The 21434-nt window shown below is 36.6% G+C and overlaps 1 protein-coding gene across 4 annotated transcripts; it reads left to right on the top strand.

The window, feature by feature from the left end:
* The first annotated feature begins 8787 nt into the window (after positions 1–8787).
* LOC136218862 (protein SPA1-RELATED 3-like) lies at positions 8788–14984 on the top strand. Of its 4 annotated transcripts, none has more exons than XM_066006017.1 (8): positions 8788–8881; positions 10128–11108; positions 11277–11434; positions 11972–12926; positions 13135–13302; positions 13414–13713; positions 14254–14313; positions 14508–14984. In XM_066006017.1, exons 2-8 carry the CDS (start codon positions 10245–10247, stop codon positions 14694–14696), a joined length of 2694 nt encoding a protein of 897 aa, XP_065862089.1. In that variant the 5' UTR covers positions 8788–8881; positions 10128–10244; the 3' UTR covers positions 14697–14984. The 4 variants fall into 4 exon arrangements, with proteins under 4 accessions (XP_065862089.1, XP_065862091.1, XP_065862088.1 ...); XM_066006016.1 differs by lacking the exon at positions 8788–8881 and adding an exon at positions 8916–9727; XM_066006018.1 differs by lacking the exon at positions 8788–8881 and adding an exon at positions 8917–9727 and having other exon boundaries at positions 13135–13281.
* The last annotated feature ends 6450 nt before the right edge of the window (positions 14985–21434 follow it).

Below are 21434 nucleotides of genomic sequence, written 5' to 3' on the forward strand. Positions count from 1 at the left end.
TTGCAGACTTGGATTCTTGAGTTGTGGAATGTGACTCATGCATATTACACAATGAGAAGTGGCAACCCACTTCCACGTTTGCTGAGATGGACCCAGAGAATAGTCCCCTCAAACAAAGCAGTCAGAGAAACGTTTTTTGTAAGTGGAATGAGATTTGTATGTTTCTCTTTATTTTGTATTTGTTTACTAATACATTGCTATTTTTTTTTGCAATGTAAGGTTGCTGATCCTCCAGACGCGCGTCTTGTGGTTGAGGATGAAGAGAAAGAGTTCGATTGGTACACGTATTTGGTGGACCATGTTGAAGGACGGGAAGCTGATATAAATGCAATATTTGCCCCAATAATGAAAGGTAAGGAGAAGGTTGAAGCTGAGGAAGAGGAAGGTGATGGGGAGGAGGAAGGTGATGAGGAGGAGGGGGATGATGAGGAGGGTGATGATGAAGAGGGAGGTGATGGAGGTGATGGAGGTGATGATGAAAAGGGTGGTGAGGAAGGGGATGATGAAGTTGATAGATATATCATTGCATCACGGTCACAAACGACCAAGATAAAACAACTTCAAAAAGTTCTAACAGATGTGCTTGATAGGCATCATAGGTGGTGCAAGGGACAATTTAGCAAGGTCGACAGTAGGTTGGGCAACCTTGATGAACGGGTATCATTGATTGAGGGGGATATAAAAGAATTAAAGGCGATGGGTCGACCCAATGCTAATGTGGAGAATGAGGAGGCTGAGACCAGTAAAGTTCGGGAGGATGTAGCCATGGTCCAAGAGGAGCCGATGAAAGGAACAAGAGGCAGCTATGGTTCAAGATGATTTGACCAAGGGCGATGAGGAGGTTGAGAATGTTATTGTCGTACTAGACGATTCTGTGCCTGAGGAAGTTGCGCAAGTAGATGAGGTTGCGACGGATGATCACTTGGAGTAGAGTTCCAGGGGTGCCACAACAAATGTCCGGCTCAAATGACTGTGGCGTTTGGACTTGCATAAACGCACAATTCTTAAGTGGATTACATGATCTCCCGCATGACGACTCTTATGTATATCCATACAATTCGACGGATGGCACTTTCTTTCGTTTACGACTTACGGTTGAGTTGTTTCATGGACGTTTGTTAGACTTTAAATGATATTGTAATCTGATTCATGATCTTGTTATATATGTAATATTTATGTAATATTTGTTGTAAACCTTTTCGCATTTGAATGGAATGCGCTCAAATGCGACAAGAAGTAATCAACAAGGAATTTGCTGAACCGCATTTGAGCGCATTCAACACTCAAATGCGACAAGGATTGTTGTAAACCTTGTCGCATTTGAATGGAATGCGCTCAAATGCGACAAGAAGTAATCAGCAAGGAATTTGCTGAACCGCATTTGAGCGCATTCAACACTCAAATGCGACAAGGATTGATGTAAACCTTGTCGCATTTGAATGGAATACGCTCAAATACGACAAGAAGTAATCAACAAGCACATGCTAAGGACAAATGATATTAATCAACTCGATCATAAATTTGTCTGTCCCCAATAGAATCATACAGTATTAAAACAAGCACATGCTAAGGACAAATGATATTAATCAACTCGATCATAAATGCTTCGAGGTAGTAGTGTTGGAACAACTTGCTGAACTTGAGATTACACTAGGAAGCCGAGTAGTTTTTGGAAGCATGGATGGACAATTCAAACGATTATGACTGATGCTTCCGCATCTGCTACACCTTGTGCGAATTACATCTTCACCCACGGATGGCCTTCTTTTTTGACCTTTTGGTCGACCAGCAGACCGCCCCTCCTTCTTAGGAGGAAGCACTTTCATAGGATTCTCGTTCACTTTCCATTCTGATTGATGACCAAGTGGATATATCGACTCACCCCATGCCAACGTAAGTGACTCGTTGGTGTAGTAGCGATGCACCCACCTATAGGCGTTATCCATCCTATGTTTGGAAGCAACTTTGCATACGTGTTTACATGGAAATTGGGCTAGTTGCCATTTCCTGCACGTACATGTTCCTGCATTTAAATCAACAAGTCCCCCCTTAACCCGATCACCGATTTGAAAGGTGTGATTATCCATAGGGAAATATGAACAACGTATCGCTGCCCCTACACGCTTTATCATCTTTTCTTCCGGCTTCCTTGCCAAATAGCCCACACGTTCTTCTGCAGAAACATATTAATCTCGTAAATAATTACGTATGTATAAATAAAATAAAATAAAATACACGTTTATAACCTGCTTCTGTACGTCTCTCATAAAACCATTTTTGTAGTGTCATGCGTATGAACTCAACCAACATTGTGATTGGTAGACGTCTAGCCTCCACCATTAACGCGTTGAATGAAGTGTTGCAAAGGATTCCTCAAAATCAGATACCCGATAGGATTTTGCACATTTCCAAAACGCCTCATCTATCTTACGAATTCCACGAAATTTGGCCTTAAACATTTTGTTGCAGATGACGAGCGCACGCCCCGTGAACAGCATTAGGAAAAACCAAACTAACTGCATGTATAATGCTTTGGTTCCGATCTGATATAATGGCTAGATCTTCAACATCATTCAGACACTCTTTAAATTTATTGAAAAACCAGAGCCATGATTCATTACTTTCTTTCGGTCCAACTCCAAATGCAACAGGAAAGATCATTTTGTTCGCATCAATACCAACTGCAATGTATAATATGCCGGGATATTTACCTTTTAGAAAAGTTCCATCAACGGCAATGACAGGTCGAATATGTAGTTTAAAACCTCTCAATGATGCACCCATAGCCATAAAGAAAAATCTAAATTGATCATCATCATCTGTCTCGATATGTGTCACGGTACCCGGATTTGTACTTTTCAACATCTCACAGTAGTTCGGCAACAACATGAACGATTCCTCCGGCGAACCACTTTGTGCTTCCAATGCCCAGTGTCTTGCTCTCCAAGCTTGCATATAAGAGAGATTAACGGAAAAATCTCGTTCGAAATCGAAAACAATATCCTTTGGTCGATGCACCCGATTTTCCAAATCAAACCTGCTTCGGAGTAGTATCCCTGCAACACGTCCGCTTGCCTATGGTGCAGACATATCTGATCTCTCCCACAAGCGTGCATGTCCATACCATCTATTCTTGAAAGCCTGAACAAATTGGAACCTGGAATGACGATCCCTCTAGCCCTCCATTTACATTTGCCCACATCCTTACATTTCACCTCAAACAAAGACTTGTTTGATTTGTAAACCTTCCATTCAAACGAATTTTCAATTGCATATTTTCCAAGTGAATCTTGCAATTCAACTTTGTTTGAAAATATATCATTGACCCTCAAAGTAGTACCTCCGTTTGATTGTTTAGGTGCAATCATATTCACGGGCGCATCGCATGGCTTTGGACACCATCGAAATGGATCAGTCATCCTTTTCATTCTATCTTCATCGCCATCCTCATATGGGATACGTTGGACGCATTCAGATTGCTTAACTGTTTCATGAACATTTTTAACAGGAATTTCATTCTGAGTGGTATCTTCATTCTCCACATTGTCACCATTATCGTAACAATAATCATTATCATAATGCTCATCATAATGATCATGATTATCATTATTCATATAATCATCGATACCATTTCCACAATCGTTGTCATCCTTACCATGTATAGGAGCATCCAGTTCGATGGTGGGATCATTACTTACTACTTCCGTTGGTTTGCTTTGACCAACATGTCCATCCTTGTTAACATGTCCAGCCTTGTTAGGTCGCAATGCTGAAGCTTCTATTGTTCATATGTTTAGAGTAACATACAATGGAATCAAATCAGTCGGATTCATTCGGCAATACTCTATGAATCCCATGACATCTTCATCGTCATCAATATCTGCTATCCCACCACGCAGTTTATTTGGACCATATGTCGCCTGCATGGACATTTGGAGATCATACGAGGTTGAGTCAACGCGAAGTGCACCATAAACTTTCTCTTTCAACTTTTGCAAGTCAATATCTGTTGGCAAAACCAACAACTTCGCTTTACCACCCACGTACGTCATCACAGTTCCCTCTGTGGCCCACAGTGCGTTCTAAGATAAAAAAACACGTACACCTCTCTTTGGTTGACATACTTCTACATTTAGTAAAATGGACACGTGATCAAAAACATAATAAAGCCAATTCATATGTAAATGCGACTCAAATGCGACATGCTACACCAAATGCGACATCAAATGCGACCGCAAATGCGACATGACTCTGAATGCGATAAGGTATATGCGAGTCCTTGTCGCATTTGATTCTCTATGTCGCATTTGAGCACCAGAATGCGACACATCGGGAGACAATGGCGGAATCGAAAAATGTCAATATTCAAGCAAATGTATTCGAATACCAACTGTGTATTTCTAGTAATGTGTATGAAAAATGAAGGAATGATACTTACATGAACTTGAATGGGGTATGGATGTCTTTAGATCTTGGGTTGAGTTAATGAATTTTGCTGTGAGAATGTGAAAGTAAATGAAAGGGAAAGAGGAGATGGTTGTTATATAAGAACAAGGGTAGTTTTGTCCAAAATGGATTTATTTGTCTAATTTGGTAAGTGAGTTACTAAACCCAGCCCTAACTTTACACTTCTAGCCCCGTGAATAGACCGAAATACCCTTTGCACTAAATTTCAAAAAACCCAAAACCTCTCAAGAAGCTGAAACGATTTTTGCTCAAATCCGGACAAATTAGTGAGCCGAATCATGGATGGTGATAGAAACCGTAAAGGAAAAGCTAAAATGGTACGATTTACCGCTTTATTTCGTTGATTTTTGCATCGAATTGAATTTGTTGTGGTTTTTAAAAATTTCGGTCGGAATCGCAGTCGGGCGTATGAACATCACGCCCGATCTGCGGTTCGGGCGTATGAGTATCACGCCCGACCAGTGGTTCGGGCGTGATAGCCACATGCCCGAACCAATGGTAGGGCGTGATGCTCATACGCCGTAACCACTGATAGGGCGTGATGTGCATACGCCCGACCAATGGTTCGGGCGTGATTCCCTTACGCCCCCGTTTTTTTTTAATAAAAATTAATATTTTTTAAAATTTTAGTAATTTAGTTTAATTTTAGTAAACATTTAGTATAAATTTTAGTATAAAAATTAATATTTTTTAAAATTTTAGTAATTTTAGTTTAATTTTAGTAAACATTTAGTATAAATTTTAGTATAAAAATTAATATTTTTTAAAATTTTAGTAATTTTAGTTTAATTTTAGTAAACATTTAGTATAAATTTTAGTATAAAAATTAATATTTTTTAAAATTTTAGTAATTTTAGTTTAATTTTAGTAAACATTTAGTATAAATTTTAGTATAAAAATTAATATTTTTTAAAATTTTATTAATTTAGTGTAATTTTAGTTTAATTATAGTAAACATTTTAGTAATTTAGTGTAATTTTAGTATAATTTAGTATAAATTGAGAATAACTATATTATAATTTTATTAGTTTAGTAGTATTTTAGCATAATTTTATAAATTTAGTATAATTTACATTATTTACAATTTTATTAATTTAGTGTAATTTTTTTTTATAGACGGAGCGGCCTACTAGGGGTGGGAAATCCATCCCGTCATCTGCTCGTCGTCTAGATATGGACGACGAGGATGATACACCACGGCATACGAGATTGCGTGGTATAGATATTTCTGGTCGTAGGCGGAGAGGGGCTGCGACGGAGCAGGTGAGGAGGGGGCCGATTGCGGATTAGGCCGATATTCATAGATCAGAGGGGGCGACTGATTTTGATGACAGAGAGCCCGATAGCGATTCTTTTCAGGACTACCTAGATGTGGCAGCCCGGTCAGTGCGACAGTCCGTTGTTGCACATGATCGCGAGATTGAGGAGAGCGATGAGCAGCCGACCCAGCGCGTAGGAGGTCGTTTTGCGAGTACAGGTATTTTAGTATTGATTAGTATTTTTTAATATTATTTAGTATAATTTTAGGATAATTTAGTATTTTTTAGTATAATTTTTTAATATTTTTGAGTATAATCTAGTATAATTTTAGTATAATCTAGTATAATTTTAGTATAATCTAGTATCTTTTAGTATAATTTTTTAATATTTTTGAGTATAATTTAGTATAATTTAGTATAATCTAGTATAATTTTAGTATAATCTAGTATAATTTTAGTATAATTTAGTATTTTTTTTGGTATAATTTTAGTATAATCTAGTATAATTTTAGTATAATCTAGTATAATTTTAGTATAATATAGTATTTTTTTTTGTATAATTTTAGTATAATCTAGTATAATTTTAGTATAATTTAGTATTTTTTTTTGTATAATTTTAGTATAATTTAGTATAATTTTTTAGTATTTTTTAGTATAAATTAGTATAATTTTATAATTTTCAGGGACAAGCAAACGTCCCAAAGCTAGTGAGGACGAGAGCTTGGTAGTTACTGCACCAGTTGATGGTGGTCCCGTTGATGGTTCCGTGATTCCTAGTTTTCTAGGACATGTTGCCTCACGGATGTTGGGAGGAGAGATTCGGTCGTTTCTGACATTCTACAACAGATCATCAGCATGCCGAGATTTGTGTCAGTGGTTTTCTGGTGCGTCACCCGAGGTAAGAATAATATAGTGTGTCAACATTTATTGTAATTTGTATTTTTAACTATAAACATACAAAACATTCAGTAATTGTATAAATTATATATGTGTCATTTTACAGCTGAGGGAGATGATCGAGAGGACTGGTTTGTCTCACCTTCCACATGCCATGTTTAAGAACCTCGACACTCCGCTATTGACTGCGTTCGTGGAGCGGTGGCAGCCCGATACGAACTCCTTCCACATGCCGTTCGGGGAGATGACTATCCAGCTGCATGATGTGTGGCAGATTCTTCGGATCCCGATCGACGGTCCGATGGTGTCCGAGTCTCCCCCTACTGACTCGCTTCATGCCATGTGCATGATGATGTTTGGGGTGAGTCAGGCTGAGCTTCTGTTGCCGACTAGTCATTTATGGGCAGATGGAGGTGTATTTATTGGGGTTGTACAGGGGCTACTCGCTGAGGGTAGGGATGACGCTACTCGGGCCACAGCGTGGATGTGGCTTATGCTTGGATCCACTCTGTTTGTTGACAAGAGTGGAGATATGATTAGGCCGACCCATCTTCATGAGGTTTACAGCGGTGTCAGCGGGGCAGCTGGACTATCATGGGGGTCTGCCACACTAGCCATGTTGTATCGGTAGTTGGGGATAGCGAGCAGAGGAGACTGCTCAGGTATATGCGGATGTTTGACCCTACTGCAGGCATGAATATATGAGTATTTTCGGTTTTCCGGCCGCATAGAGGAGCTCACTTGATCCCAGCTGACCATGCCCGTGCACTGAGATGGGAGGTCGGGGCACCAGGCAAGACGACCGCCCGACTAGATACCTTTCGGGGGCAGCTGGATCGTATGACGGCGACAGAGGTATTTTATAAAATTTTAGAATTTATTTAATTATTATTTATAGTATATTATTTTTTTTTATTGAGTATTACTTTTTTCCAGGTGACGTGGTTGCCTTATGGTCCTGTCGCCGATGATGATCGGCTTCGAGTGTCCTACGCCGGTTGGATACGGTGTAGAGACATCGTCGAGCCGTATATGCCCGACCGAGCGCTGCGACAGGTCGGATATACTCAGCCTATCCCAGCTGAGTGTATTAGACCTGATAAAGCAGTACGACCATGGAAGTCGTTATCGTACAGGCTCACGCATTCCTTAGTCACAGTTGAGGACACCTGGCGGAGATTTCCATCGGATCGGGGCATTGATCGGAGGAGATGCCGACCAGTTGGATACGATCCCACTGCTTGTGATCCTGCTTATATGGATTGGTATAGGCAATATTCGCATCCCCATCTCCTTCTTGCACCACAGGCTTGACCGGTACAGCATGCTCGCGCCAACAGCGAATTTGTAAGTTTATTATTATTTAATATTATTATTTAATATTAGTTTATATGTGTTTAATTTTTAATATTTATTTATTACTTTTTTTTTTGCAGTGGGTTAGCTGGTTGTGGCGTGTCACCCAACTATCGGCTACCCACCGATCTGACGAGGATGTTCCACGCATTAAGAGGGAGATGGATGAGTTTATGGATGCGTGGCGTCGGACTAGCTGATTTTTTGTTGTAGACATTCATACATTTAAACACTTTTTGTTGTAGATATTAAATTTACTCTATTACGTTTATAAATGTTTATTTTAATTTTTATGTTTTTAAATTTTTTTGTTAAGTATATTTATGTAGTTACGAGCTTAACGGACTATTTACGGGTTTAACGGTCTATTTACGGGATTCATAAGCTATTTTTTTTGCTCTCTCGATACACGGGCGTGTGAACATCACGCCTCCCCGTGTGGTCGGGCGTGATAGCCCTACGCCTCACCGTGTGGCGTGGGGCTATCACGCCCGACCACACGGGGAGGCGTGATTTTCACACGCCCCACCATGAGGTGAGGCGTGATGTCCATACGCCCGTGCATCGAGAGAGCAAAAAAAATAGGTTTTTCCACCCCAAAACCTATGAAAGGGTAATTTCGTCATTCCACGGGGCTGGGGGTGGGAAATTGGGGCTGGGTTTAACAACACCCTTTGATAAAATGGAAGGAATGTGGGTTAGATATGTAAAGTGAGGTCCTTCATTGGGTTAGATGAGTAATTATCCCTAAAAAAGTTTGAGTCTATCAAATTAAGGGACTTTTCAGTGTTTAATCATTTCCCCTCAGGCAGTCCTCCATCAAACCCACTGCGGCCACAAATTTCTCATCTTCCTTCTCTTTTCCCCTCAATTTCAAACACATTCATTCACACCATCTCTTTGTAAGATTCTCTTTTTTTTCTTTTTTTTTTGAATTTTTGTTTTGGTAAGCATTTGTTAGATTCTAACTACTATACACCAACCACTGGTTTTTTGTTTCTCCTTCTTCATTATTTTAATCATCTAGGTTAGTGCTTAATTTTATAATCAACAATTTGGATTCTTTTATTAATTTTTTAATATCAAAGCAAGTGTTTTTCAATCGTTCTTCGTGATGTGTTTGATTCATGACCTTGTAAATTTTGATTATTTTAATCCTTCTGTTAAACCCTACCTTGTTGTTTATGATAAATTAATCATGAATACTGCTGATTCAGCTCAAAGTTTTTCCCTTTAAGGAAATCCTAAACCAGTTGATATATTATATAACTCTTTAGGAATTTTTTTTTTTTTTGGATTTTGAAAGTGTATGTGTGGCCCACGAAACCTATAGATATACTTATTTTGCCTCTGGTTCGACAACAAGCTTGAGGCTATGGTGGTGCCACGTTATTCAAATGGAATAAAGCGGGAAGATAAGAAGAAATGATGCATACAGCGGACCTTATGCTTCACAAAAAAAACCAATTAAATTATTAGCAACACTGTAGAAAGAGAGAGAGAGAGAGAATCACACAAACTTTAGCCAAAGGAAAGGGCAAATTAAAAAGTAAATTGAAAAAAAGGAATTCTCTCTCTATTGTTTTTATTGAAAGAAGGGGTGATGTGGTGTGGATCTTTTGTGGAGCAGCTTTGTTTGTTTTAATTGAGTATAATCTTCTAAGTTTTAGTGTTGTGTGGTTCTCTTTGCAAGAGAAGAAGAAGAAGAAACATGAAACATCCTGACTTTTTTTCTGCTTCTGCTTCTGGTACTTGTCTTTCTCTCTCTACCATATCATATAGGTCTGTTTGGTGATTGTTTTGCTTTTGTGATGAAATATAGCATAAATCTTCCGGGATCCTGTATTTTTAAAAGGGTGTATTCAGTTCTCTCTATTTGTTCATATATCTATTGCAAATGTTCTTTTTTAAAATATGATCAGTTTTGTTGTTTCTAGTATAGAGTGCAATGTGAAAACACAATCATATGTAACCAATTATGATGGATGATCCTTATCAATGAAAATTGAAGTAAAAAAACATGGCCTTTTGTGTGTGCGTGTGTTTTTTTCTTTCCCAGGTTTAATAAAAAGAAAAAAGTTTCGATTGGTTTTGTATTCTTTTTGGTGGTAATAAGCTTATTTCTGATGGAAAAAGTTGTATGTACAGGGCCTTGAGTTGGATTGAAGTTCGGTTGTATTTGCAAATGAGATTCTGATCAAATAAGATTAGAGTAGAAATGAGAGAGTGTGGTAGAAGAAGCTGGAAAGTTGGTCCATTTCTTGGATGCCTTCATGCAGCGGTAGGGGGATAACTATGGAGAATTTATCTGAGTCTGCTTGGCAGAAGTCTGAGAATTCTAGGGAAGGAAACACATACAAAGTTTCGGGCTGGAATTCAAGGCTTGTATCTCGTGATTCTGGTTTCAGGAAGGTAACTGATAGGGCTGTGCTGGCGCGTCATAACCTAAAAAACCAGTTTGGTTTTTCTGGGAATTATAGGGATGAAGTGGCAGTTGACCCTTTTTCCCGCAGAGTAGAATGGGGTGATGTTAGCTTGAGGCAATGGTTGGACAAACCTGAAAGGTCCGTCGATGAATTTGAATGTTTACACGTTTTCAGTCAAATAGTTGAGATTGTAAATGTGGCACATTCCGAAGGAATTGTTGTTCATAATGTTCGGCCTTCTTGTTTTGTAATGACATCGTTAAATCATGTCTCCTTCATTGAGTCTGCTTCTTGTTCCGATTCTGGTTCGGATTCCTTAGAGGATATTGCATTGAATAACCAAAGTTTAGAGGTTAAAAGTTCATCTTCTACCTTGCCTGATGACATGTTCCAGCAAAGAATTATGCTAGGAACTGAAGATTTTAGACCTGCTTCCACTCCAACAAATGCCTTATCAGAAGCTAGTTGCATTCAGTCGAACTCGGTTAATGCAACACTTGTACCGGCTGGGGAGGAAACTGAAGATGATAAAATCAGTATGATGAATGTTGAACAAGAAGAGGAGGAAGAAAGGAGACAGCCTTTTCCTATGAAACAAATATTGCATATGGAGGCCAGTTGGTATGCTAGTCCTGAAGAGCTTGCTGGTTCGCCGAGTTCTTGTGCTTCAGACATCTATAGATTGGGAGTTCTTCTATTTGAGGTTCGTCAGTATTTCTTGCATTACAAACCCAAACATATCTTGAATTCGAGATACTTTTTTATAATGTTAATTTCACCCTACTTACAAATTATATGGCATGGATTGAAATTGTCAAACTCTGCTAGTTTTCTCTCTGCACTCATGTGATATAGTTCTATTTCTGAACAGTTGTTCTGCCCGTTCAGTTCAAGAGAAGATAAGAGCAGAACTATGTCTAGTCTGAGACATAGGGTTCTTCCTCCTCAGCTGCTGCTGAAGTGGCCTAAAGAAGCCTCATATTGCTTATGGTTGCTACACCCAGAGCCCAGTAGTCGCCCAAAGATGGGGTTAGTTTTCATTACCTAACTAATTTACACATCTTTCACTCCTATGTTTTAGCTGGTATGAAATTTAGTTGTGCATGTTGGGCATTTAGAGTCATATTTCTAGAATTTTGTTTGGATGGATTTACAAAATAGCAAATAGCAAGGGTTTACTCATAGAAGATTTGTATGGAACTGCTACAACTATTATTTGAAGATGGAAGTTGAATACGTAGACATCTTTTAGGACTTCAAATACATTTGACTTGTCCTTTTGCAACCATCGATGGAGTATGGATTTACTGCGAGTTCATGCTGGATGAAAGTGTACTGAATTTTACTCGTCCTCTGATGGAAAGTTTGGTTTTCCATATTGGCGAACAAGGCCATGTTGAATACCTTCTCAATTAAATGCAATAAGTTGTTTAGTGTCTTCTGTATTGCATAAACAAGACGATGTAATTAAGAAGTTTGCTTGTGATACAAGAAAGCATTTTATTAAGTTTATTTTACTTAATTAAATCAAGTTTAATAATCTAAAACCTTCTCTCTCTTTTACAGTGAATTGTTACAGAGTGACTTTCTTAATGAACCAAGAGAAAATCTAGATGAACGCGAAGCGCAAATACAGCTCCGAGAAAGGATAGATGATCAGGAGCTATTGCTTGAATTCCTTCTCCTGATACAGCAAAGAAAAGAGGAAGCTGCTGATAAGTTACAAGATACTGTTTCTCTTTTATGTTCTGATATTGAAGAAGTTGCGAGACATCGAACTCTCCTTAAGAAAAAAGGAGGTAAATATTCTGAAAGAGGGATAGATGATAATTTAGCATCAAACCTCCCTCCATTCAGTAACGTTGAGAATGAAGATTCTTCTAGCTTGAGTTCCAGAAAAAGAATTCGACCAGTCTTGCAGATGCCGAACTTTGAGGAATGTGTTGATAATATTGGTGATGGACAAAACTCGGATCAGCTCACAGAAACTCCAGAAAGCCTGCTTCTTAAAAGTTCTAGACTGATGAAGAACTTTAAGAAGCTAGAGGCTGCATATTTTTTGACTAGATCCAGGCTGATAAAGCCACCAGGGAGAACATTCATAAAAAATTCGCCAATTAGCAGTGATGTTACTGAAAGAAGCTCCATCAATAACTTGGCCCCAAAAGTGCAACACACTGAAAGTAGACAAAGTGGATGGATCGGTCCATTTCTTGAGGGATTGTGCAAGTATCTAACTTTCAGTAAGGTAAAAGTCAAGGCTGATTTGAAACAAGGGGATTTTCTTAACTCTTCGAACCTGGTGTGTTCTCTTAGCTTTGATCGCGATGGAGAATTTTTTGCCACAGCTGGTGTAAATAAAAAGATAAAAGTATTTGAATGTGATACACTAATAAAAGATAATCGTGATATCCACTATCCCGTTGTTGAAATGGCAAGTAGATCCAAACTAAGCAGTGTCTGCTGGAACAGTTATATCAAAAGCCAAATTGCTTCAAGTAATTTTGAAGGTGTGGTGCAGGTAACTCTCAATTCATATACCATTCTTCTTTGTGTCTTTTTTTTTTTGGCAAGTGGGTCCAATTAAATGGTTCGAGATTAACCAGACACCTTTTAGTGGCTCTATAGAGTAGAAAGTGAACTTGAGTCCGACTTAAGCGACTAGAAACCCTTTCATGTTTATAACTAATACGTTAATCCATATGTAATTGGTTGCTCAATTTATGCAGGTGTGGGATGTTACAAGAAGGCAAGTACTAGCAGAAATGAGGGAACATGAGAGGCGTGTATGGGCCATTGACTTCTCATCAGCAGATCCAACAATGTTGGCCAGCGGGAGTGATGACTGTTCTGTGAAGCTATGGAATATCAATCAGGCAATTCTACTTTTGCATTTGGTGGATATCAGCTTTGAAACTAAACGTACTAATGTCATCTAATTTCTTATTGTGTATATATAATCCCGGATGTATGATAAGTTGTTCCTCTTACGTTTGTTGCTACTGCAGGGAGTAAGTGTTGGTACAATCCGAACAAAGGCTAATGTCTGCTCTGTTCAGTTTCCCTCAGATTCTAGCCGCTATCTTGCATTTGGTTCAGCAGATCATAGAGTTTATTATTACGATCTTCGCAACTCAAAAGTTCCATTATGCACATTGGCTGGACACAGTAAAACTGTGAGTTATGTTAGGTTTCTAGATTCAACAAATCTAGTTTCTGCTTCCACGGACAACACAATAAAGCTTTGGGATTTGTCAGTGTGTGCATCTACTCCACTTCAATCATTCACTGGCCATACGAACATAAAGGTATAGATGTTCACTTCTCTTATTATCCCACCCAAGCATCAATAACTGTATGGTAGGACTTCTTCTGTGCATGTTATTTACTGATGTAGTGATAGTTTTGGCTTTTCTCTTACTGTACTGAGGATTCATTTAGAGTGAGTGCACTTTGAATTATGTGTTTAAAAACTAATATATTTTCTGAGTGCACTTTGAATTATGTATTTAAAAACTAATATATTTTCTCATTGCCGTGTTAATCCAACAAAATTAAATAAGTTGAGATGCTGAATTCTAATAATTGATTGAGATATATATACCTATATTATATCTTGAATTCTTTAGAATTTCATTTTGTTTTGTTATGTTCTTTGAGTGGAATGGAAGAGGGGCATCTGACTTTCTTTAAATTGAACCAAAAAGTTGTACAGTTGAAGATGTGGCTATTAGAATAATTTATTTTTCATGAACTTTGTAATGTGATGACTTGATGGTCATATTGGTCTCATCTTTCTGAAAATTCTTGCAGTATTTCATTGTCTATTTTTGGTGTAAATTTTACAGAATTTTGTGGGTTTGTCGGTAGCTGATGGTTACATTGCAACTGGCTCGGAAACAAATGAGGTACATTTCATGAATCTTCTTAGTTGGATTTTGTGATTGATCTTGTCCTATATGGTTATAGTCAAGTTTTAAGCTACCTTAGACTATTATATCCGTGTCCTTGCACCCATTTTCATACTGCTTTCTTAGACTAGTCATTTCATGTATGCTGCATTTTCTAATGTGAACACTGGTTTACTAAATTTGATATTCAGGTTTTCATATACCATAAAGCATTCCCCATGCCAGCATTGTCATTTAAGTTCAACAGCACAGATTCACTATCGGGTAATGAGCCGGATGATACTACACAGTTTATATCTTCAGTTTGCTGGCGCGGGCAGTCGTCTACGTTAGTTGCTGCAAATTCAACTGGGAATATCAAAATACTAGAGATGGTTTAGGAGAGTGAAAAATGTGGAGAATCACAGCTGATGAAATTGTGAAGGTTAAGAAGTAGCAGAGTTTAAGGACACCATATAGGAGGAAGGTGAGGGTTGCAGTTAGATTAAGAGGATTTTTTGTTTTTTTGGGGGAAAAGATGATAGAGATACTGGTACTCATCCACATTGTATTGTAGATAAAATCACGGGAAACAGAAACAACGTATAAATTGTTTTCACTATGTATATTTCACGAATGCATATACTTCAAACTTCAATTATATCCATATTTTTGTCCCTCTTATTCAACTCTGAATTCACTGATTTGGTTTTAGGCTAATTGATAAACATATTAATCCTTGTTTGGATGAAGTGTTCTCACAAAATCATCTTGTTTCTCTCATTTTAATTATTATTTTTTATTCGGATTGAGTTATTTGGGTCAAGTCTTAGGTTGCGGATAATTCATGGAGCATTTATTTATTTATTAGTAATATTTTTAATTTTATTAGTTTTCATGCTAGAAATCACACAAAAATAATGGTATCCTAGTAATAGTCCACCTCTTAAATCGAATCCACATCCGTAGTTGTAGTGAAGAAGTTACAGGGAAGTGGAGGAGTGGAGAAAACTATTGATTTAAGTGTTTAATTTTGAACTTAATTATCAAGTCTAAGTCCAGGTTCCCATTTGCCACTAGACTTTGTTTTTGAGCTGGTATTTCAAATGGTTATCGAAATATACGAGTTAGAATCGATTTTGGTTCGAGTTTTGCGCCTATAAAAACTTATAAAGTAGTATACTAGACATTAAAGAGAGAAATAACTGAATAATTACACAACTATGATGTGATGTAATCGAGATAAGAAACAGAAAAAACTATCCCCTAATTATTTATCGTCGTCTCTTTTTGAACATTTTTGCCTGTCATATTTTTAATCAAAAACTAAAATTCTCTCTGTAATTTCTTCTAAAATCACAAATCCGAACAACAATCATGGCTGGCGAACACGGTAAAGGAAAATGACTAATGATCTCTCCGGTAAGTTTTTTTTTTTTTTTTTTTTTGCTTAATTTGAATCAAAAATACGGATAATAACTCTCCACTCTGTCCATATCTCCGGAGAGAGATACTTCATCAGGGAATAGATATCCCACTTTAGACAAATACAACGGGTCCGATGGTCACACGATCCATGTCAAAATTTACTTAGAAACCACCAACGCTATAAATGCGTAGCATCATGCATTTGTGTGAGTATATAAATTAAAATAGGCTTAATATATCATTTGCCTCCTGAACTTGACCAAAAAGCTTGATTGGCTCCCTCAACTTTTAAAGTGTTCCGATAGCTTCATGAACTTACATTTTAGCCCCCTGAACTTGCGCAAAATGTAATCAATTGGTTAATCAGTTGCAAAAAAGTAAGTTAAATGCGGAAGATGTATTACACGCATCTTATAATGTCATTACATAATTCAAAAATAGATTAAAAAGGAAGTTATTACTTGCTTATAAAACTTGTATTCTCTAATATTAGATCTGCATAGTCCGATCTTGGTCGTTTTACCTTTTTTAAGACGTGTGTAATACATTTTCCGCATTTAACTTACGTTTTTACAACCAAGTGACCAATTCATTGTATTTTGCTCAAGTTCAGGAAGCTAACTGAATATTTTATGCAAGTTCAAGAGACTATGAGAAACTTTGAAAGTTTAGAGAGCCCATCAAACTTTTTGGACAAGTTTAGGGGACGAATGATGTATTAAACCTTTAAAGTATTAAGTTTTACTTCATATTTAATATTATCCAGAAAATTGGATTGATGATGCCATTGCTGTTTGGCATTAATGAATTTCGGTTGTGTGGTAGCATGTATGGTATGGAACATCATACCAACTTCCTATTCCAAGTACAAGTAAATATTTGAGAAACAATGGTGGTCGAGATCCTTAATTTAAAAAGCCAAACTTCTAAAGATGTTTAGTGATAATATAATTATTTTTAATGATAAAAAAAAAAAATAATGATACTTACAATAACATCAAGGATACAAGGAATTCTGACCCAATATACATAGACCAGGAAAATATTTGTATGCGTTCACATCTTAGTATTTTTATATTTTATTGTCTTGAAATTTATGCACATATATATGTAATTAAGAAAATAAAAAATTGAAGAGATCAACAGAATTACACTAATGTAATATGAAAGTTAGGATAAACATACAATCTGTTACGATACATGTTTAATTAAAAAGTTATATCTCTTCAACGAGTGTATAATACTAGATTTGATACATGTTATCTCTAACAAGTGTATAACACTAGTACTCTCGATTATATGCTTGTTTCATAAACTATTTGCAAGTATAAATTAGAATGAGACGAGATAAAAAAAATATGTTCAGTTATATGCGAGTGAGAAATGTAGAAATTATTTGATTTGAACCGATTAAATATCAAACCGTAACAAGAATGGACCGGATCCATATTTAGATGGGTGATTATGTTTGCCCTAATCACTAGCTATAAATACATAGCTAGTCTATCTTCTCTCCCTATTGCGCCTTCCCTCCTCCTCTTTCTCTCTCTCTCTCAATAGTATTCGTAATACAAGATTGTGGTTTTCATTCTTCTATTACAAACATTTTTCATATTATCTAGCCTTATAAAAAGTAACTCAGTAATCCGTATTTTATATTAGGTTATATCTTGATATGATTCTATTAAGAAAACATCATGCCCTCTGTTAAAAAGTAAGTCATTAAATTGTATTTTCAATTGAGTAAAAATATGTATGTTTCAAAATTGTTAGTTAGTGGTGCAATCTTGTAAAAAAATAAATTATACCAGATCTAATATAACAAAATTGAAGTAGATGGAACAAAATAATAAATTATGCAAAATAAATAGATACAATATATTAAAATTAGGTTTAAAGCACTTTTTGGATCCTGACCTATTCAAAATTTGTGCATTTGGCCCCTGACCTATTATTTGGTCATATTTGGCCCCTAACCTATCAAATTAGATAAAATTCAACCCATATTGAATGAAAAATTAACTGTGTTGGAAAATTAACGGCAGTAACCAGTACAAAAATGACACATGACACATAAATAAAATTAATTTTCACTCTATCGGAACACTAGAAAAGTTTTTAGGATTGTTTTTTACTGTGTAAAATAGTTACTATTGCCATCTCTAGTTGAAAATTAATTTTATTTATGTGTCATGTGTCGTTTTTGTATTGCTGACTGCTGTTAATTTTCTAACAAAGTTAATTTTCCATTCAATATGAATTGAATTTTATCTAATGTGATAGGTCAGGGGTCAAATGTGACCAAATAATAGATCAGAGGCTAAATATATAAATTTTGGATAGGTCAGGAGCCAAAAAGTGCTTTAATCCATAAAAATATAATAGCCAAATATTTAATTATATATTGCCTATTAAATACATAAAATGACAATTGATATCTCATGTGAATATTATGATTTAGTGACTATACTATTTTGTCCACTATTTCTCTGTCCAATCCCAAAAAAATCCTCATTCCAATTAAAAATGTTGAAAGTTAGGTCACATGTTTGTATATTTTTAACTAACATAAACAAACAAACTAAAATATCATAAAATAACAATTAACTAGCCATCACATGCACTATGAAACTTATATATAAAAGTTTATCTTTCTTTTCTTTTTTTGACAATTGGCAGGGTGGGTAATTAATGATTTATGCTCCATTAATTACCAAGACATTAGGCCAGTCCATTAAGAAGAAGAGTCTTTTCAGAAGATAGAAACGGAAAGAGAGCTTCAGACGTAATAAACACGTTCAACTCTGTTCATTGCGGAATTATAAACTAAAAAGTAAAAAGTTATTTATAGTATGGAAGTAATCATCATAGACACGTAACTTCATATACTGCATTCTTACTAAATTGCTTTCAAGTTAGTACCCCTTTACTGACTTAAGCATCAGAGACAATTCGTTGGACTCCGGCTCCTGTCTGACAGTATTCTTTATTTTCAGGTTACCTGAAACAAGTGAGCAAGACGTAATTGGACATTCCGATCTCAACTATATATATATAAAAGTTTATATTAAGACTAGATTGGTCACATTTTGTGTAAATTGAAGTGGACTGATATTTTAAGAGGGATGGAGTAGATACTAATTGGGTTATCAATAATTGGTATGGAATATTTAAAATATAATATATAAAAGATTTAGGGTTGCTTTTTCATTACTTCTCAAAACATGGCATGTCCTTAAATTCTAATCCATAACTCATTCAGCCCAAAACGGTGCAAGTCAAACATAATCATAAAATTAATGCATAAGAAATGGGAACAAAAGAAATGGCCAAATATAAGTACATTTTCAGAAAAGTTAATTTTTCTATGTATTTTGAAAATGTTTTATTTATCCTTTAAACTTGTTTGAAAAAATATAATTACCTCTAAAGTTTACTTAGCAAAGTAAGAGGAAATGACAACGAGTAGTGTTTAAACAAGTTCAAAGTGTCAACAGATTAATGTAAGCATATTTAAAGGATCAATATATTATTTTTAGAGAATCAATATATCACTCTAAGCAAGTTAGAAGATTTTTTTTTTAATAAGTAATGTCATACAATATGTGTAGTCTTTTAGAATTCCATTGAGTAACCTGAAACAAAAGTAACTAGTTAGAGAGGGGCCGACGTCTGACGAACCCTCTCTGATGCTTAATTTAGCAAAAATTGAAGAGATATTGAAGACAATAGGAATATTGGTGAACGTGATGTTTATCTACCTCTTGTTGATTGCTCATCTTGTATATATATATATATATATATATATATATATATATATATATATATATATATATATAGTAGTTGCCAGAGGTAACTGTCGTAATCCTAAGAATGTGCCCTAATGATTTACTGGAAACGTGTCGATCTTTGGTTGGCTCAACAACCTTTAGTTTGTAATGACGTTAGGTGGTGCACCCTACCATATAATAAGTGTGTTGTCAAGGGTCATCTTTCCATTGGGCTTAGGGCCTTTGGATCATTATGGCGTCAGGCGACGTATGACGTACCCATTGTCCTTTGCATAACTGTTTTCTATGATCTAAAACCTCTCATTCCTTCACCGTACGAATATTAGAACAGATGGTGGATATCAATCCACCTAACCGGAAGGTACCGTTCGCATCTTTAGGGAATATTCCTTAGTTCAGATCAGACGGTTCTTGTGAGTCTTCCTGATCCGAGGATGACATTGATCCATATGTAAGGGATGCTTTCATGGAATATTCCTTAGGATATCATATGTCTCCCCCTTTTTAGTCCATGTCCGACCTCTTTAGGGTTCATCGCTTGTTTAAAGAACAGATTTTAGCTAGCTAGCTTGATGGGCTCTTTAATAAACTTAAATGTTGTCGTTCATGCTTTTGGGGATTTGATGAGGTGCGTGAAACTACCTCTAGCCTTAGTATGAGGTAGTTAAGCACGTCAACTTGTGCCTTTTCCATCTGTACGTATAATGTCAGGTATCAATTAAACATTTCTCTCTCTTTTTAGGATTGGCCATGACTTTTCGGTTCTTGAACCTCGTCACTATCTGTATTAAATGCTAGTAACCGTAGCACGGTCGTCGTTTCGAGTGTCCGGGGATGCCTATAAATACCTGATGCTATTCATTTGCTTTCTTCTTACCTACATTTTCTCTTTCAAACCCCTGCTGTGATTTACTCCTGTCTTCTTCTTCTCCATCGATTTTATCATTTTTCTGGTCAAGTAAGTGCATCAATGCTTCTCCATTTTCATTTGCCTTCTTTTTTTATGGATCCCAAAAGAACCGACCCCTCTAACGAAACTAGTACCAATAAACCTAGGAAACCTCATGTTCAAAAAGTTAAGAATTCTAAGCAAGTTACCTTTATGGATGCCTTTTTCCTTGGCTAAACTCACCGCCAAATATCCAGAGTTTGGCCAGTGGTGGGTTCGTCGGAAGATGGTTTCATTTTAGGAGCCATATTAGAAGAAGATAAATAGAAAAAAAGGAGGTACTAATATACTTACTTGGACGGGAAAAGCAAGGTCGCCAGAGAAGAAGGAAACAATAAAATCCCAACCGAGGTTTGAGAGAGAAAGTGAAAGTAAAAGGAAAGTAAATGCCAAACCTTGGGTATTTATATACGTTTTCAAGCGCTCGAAACAACGATTGCTGTTCGACAATCTGCATTTAATGAAGGTAATAATGAAGAATATTAATTGAAGAGTCTTGTCCAATCATATGGAGAGAGAAAGGTTTGATTGACATTTGGCAAGACGTGCGCAGTTGAAAAGGTACAAGTTCCCAGACCAGCTACTTCACACTAGCGACAAAGCACGGTAGCACGCGCTTCATTAAAGTCTTAAAAAGAGGAAACATCAACGTTTAGAGTCCTTCACACAATTCACTAGATTAGCAAACCGACCATCGTTCCTCACGATATTCCAAACCCTAAAGAGCTCGGATATGGGTTGAAAGTGGGGGAGGGGGACATATGATACCCTAATGAATATTCTATAGAAACACCATTTTCATGTGGATCAATATCACCCTTTAAATCCAAAAGATTCACATGAACCATCTGATATGGAGAAAGGAATATTCACTAAAGATGCAAATGACATCGTTCATCCACGTGGAAGAATCCCCACCGTCCGGCCCAATAGTGGTATAGTTGAGAAGGAGCAACCATTTGATCAAGATA

This window comes from Euphorbia lathyris, chromosome 2, assembly GCF_963576675.1.
Source record: "Euphorbia lathyris chromosome 2, ddEupLath1.1, whole genome shotgun sequence".
Classification (NCBI taxonomy): domain Eukaryota; kingdom Viridiplantae; phylum Streptophyta; class Magnoliopsida; order Malpighiales; family Euphorbiaceae; genus Euphorbia; species Euphorbia lathyris.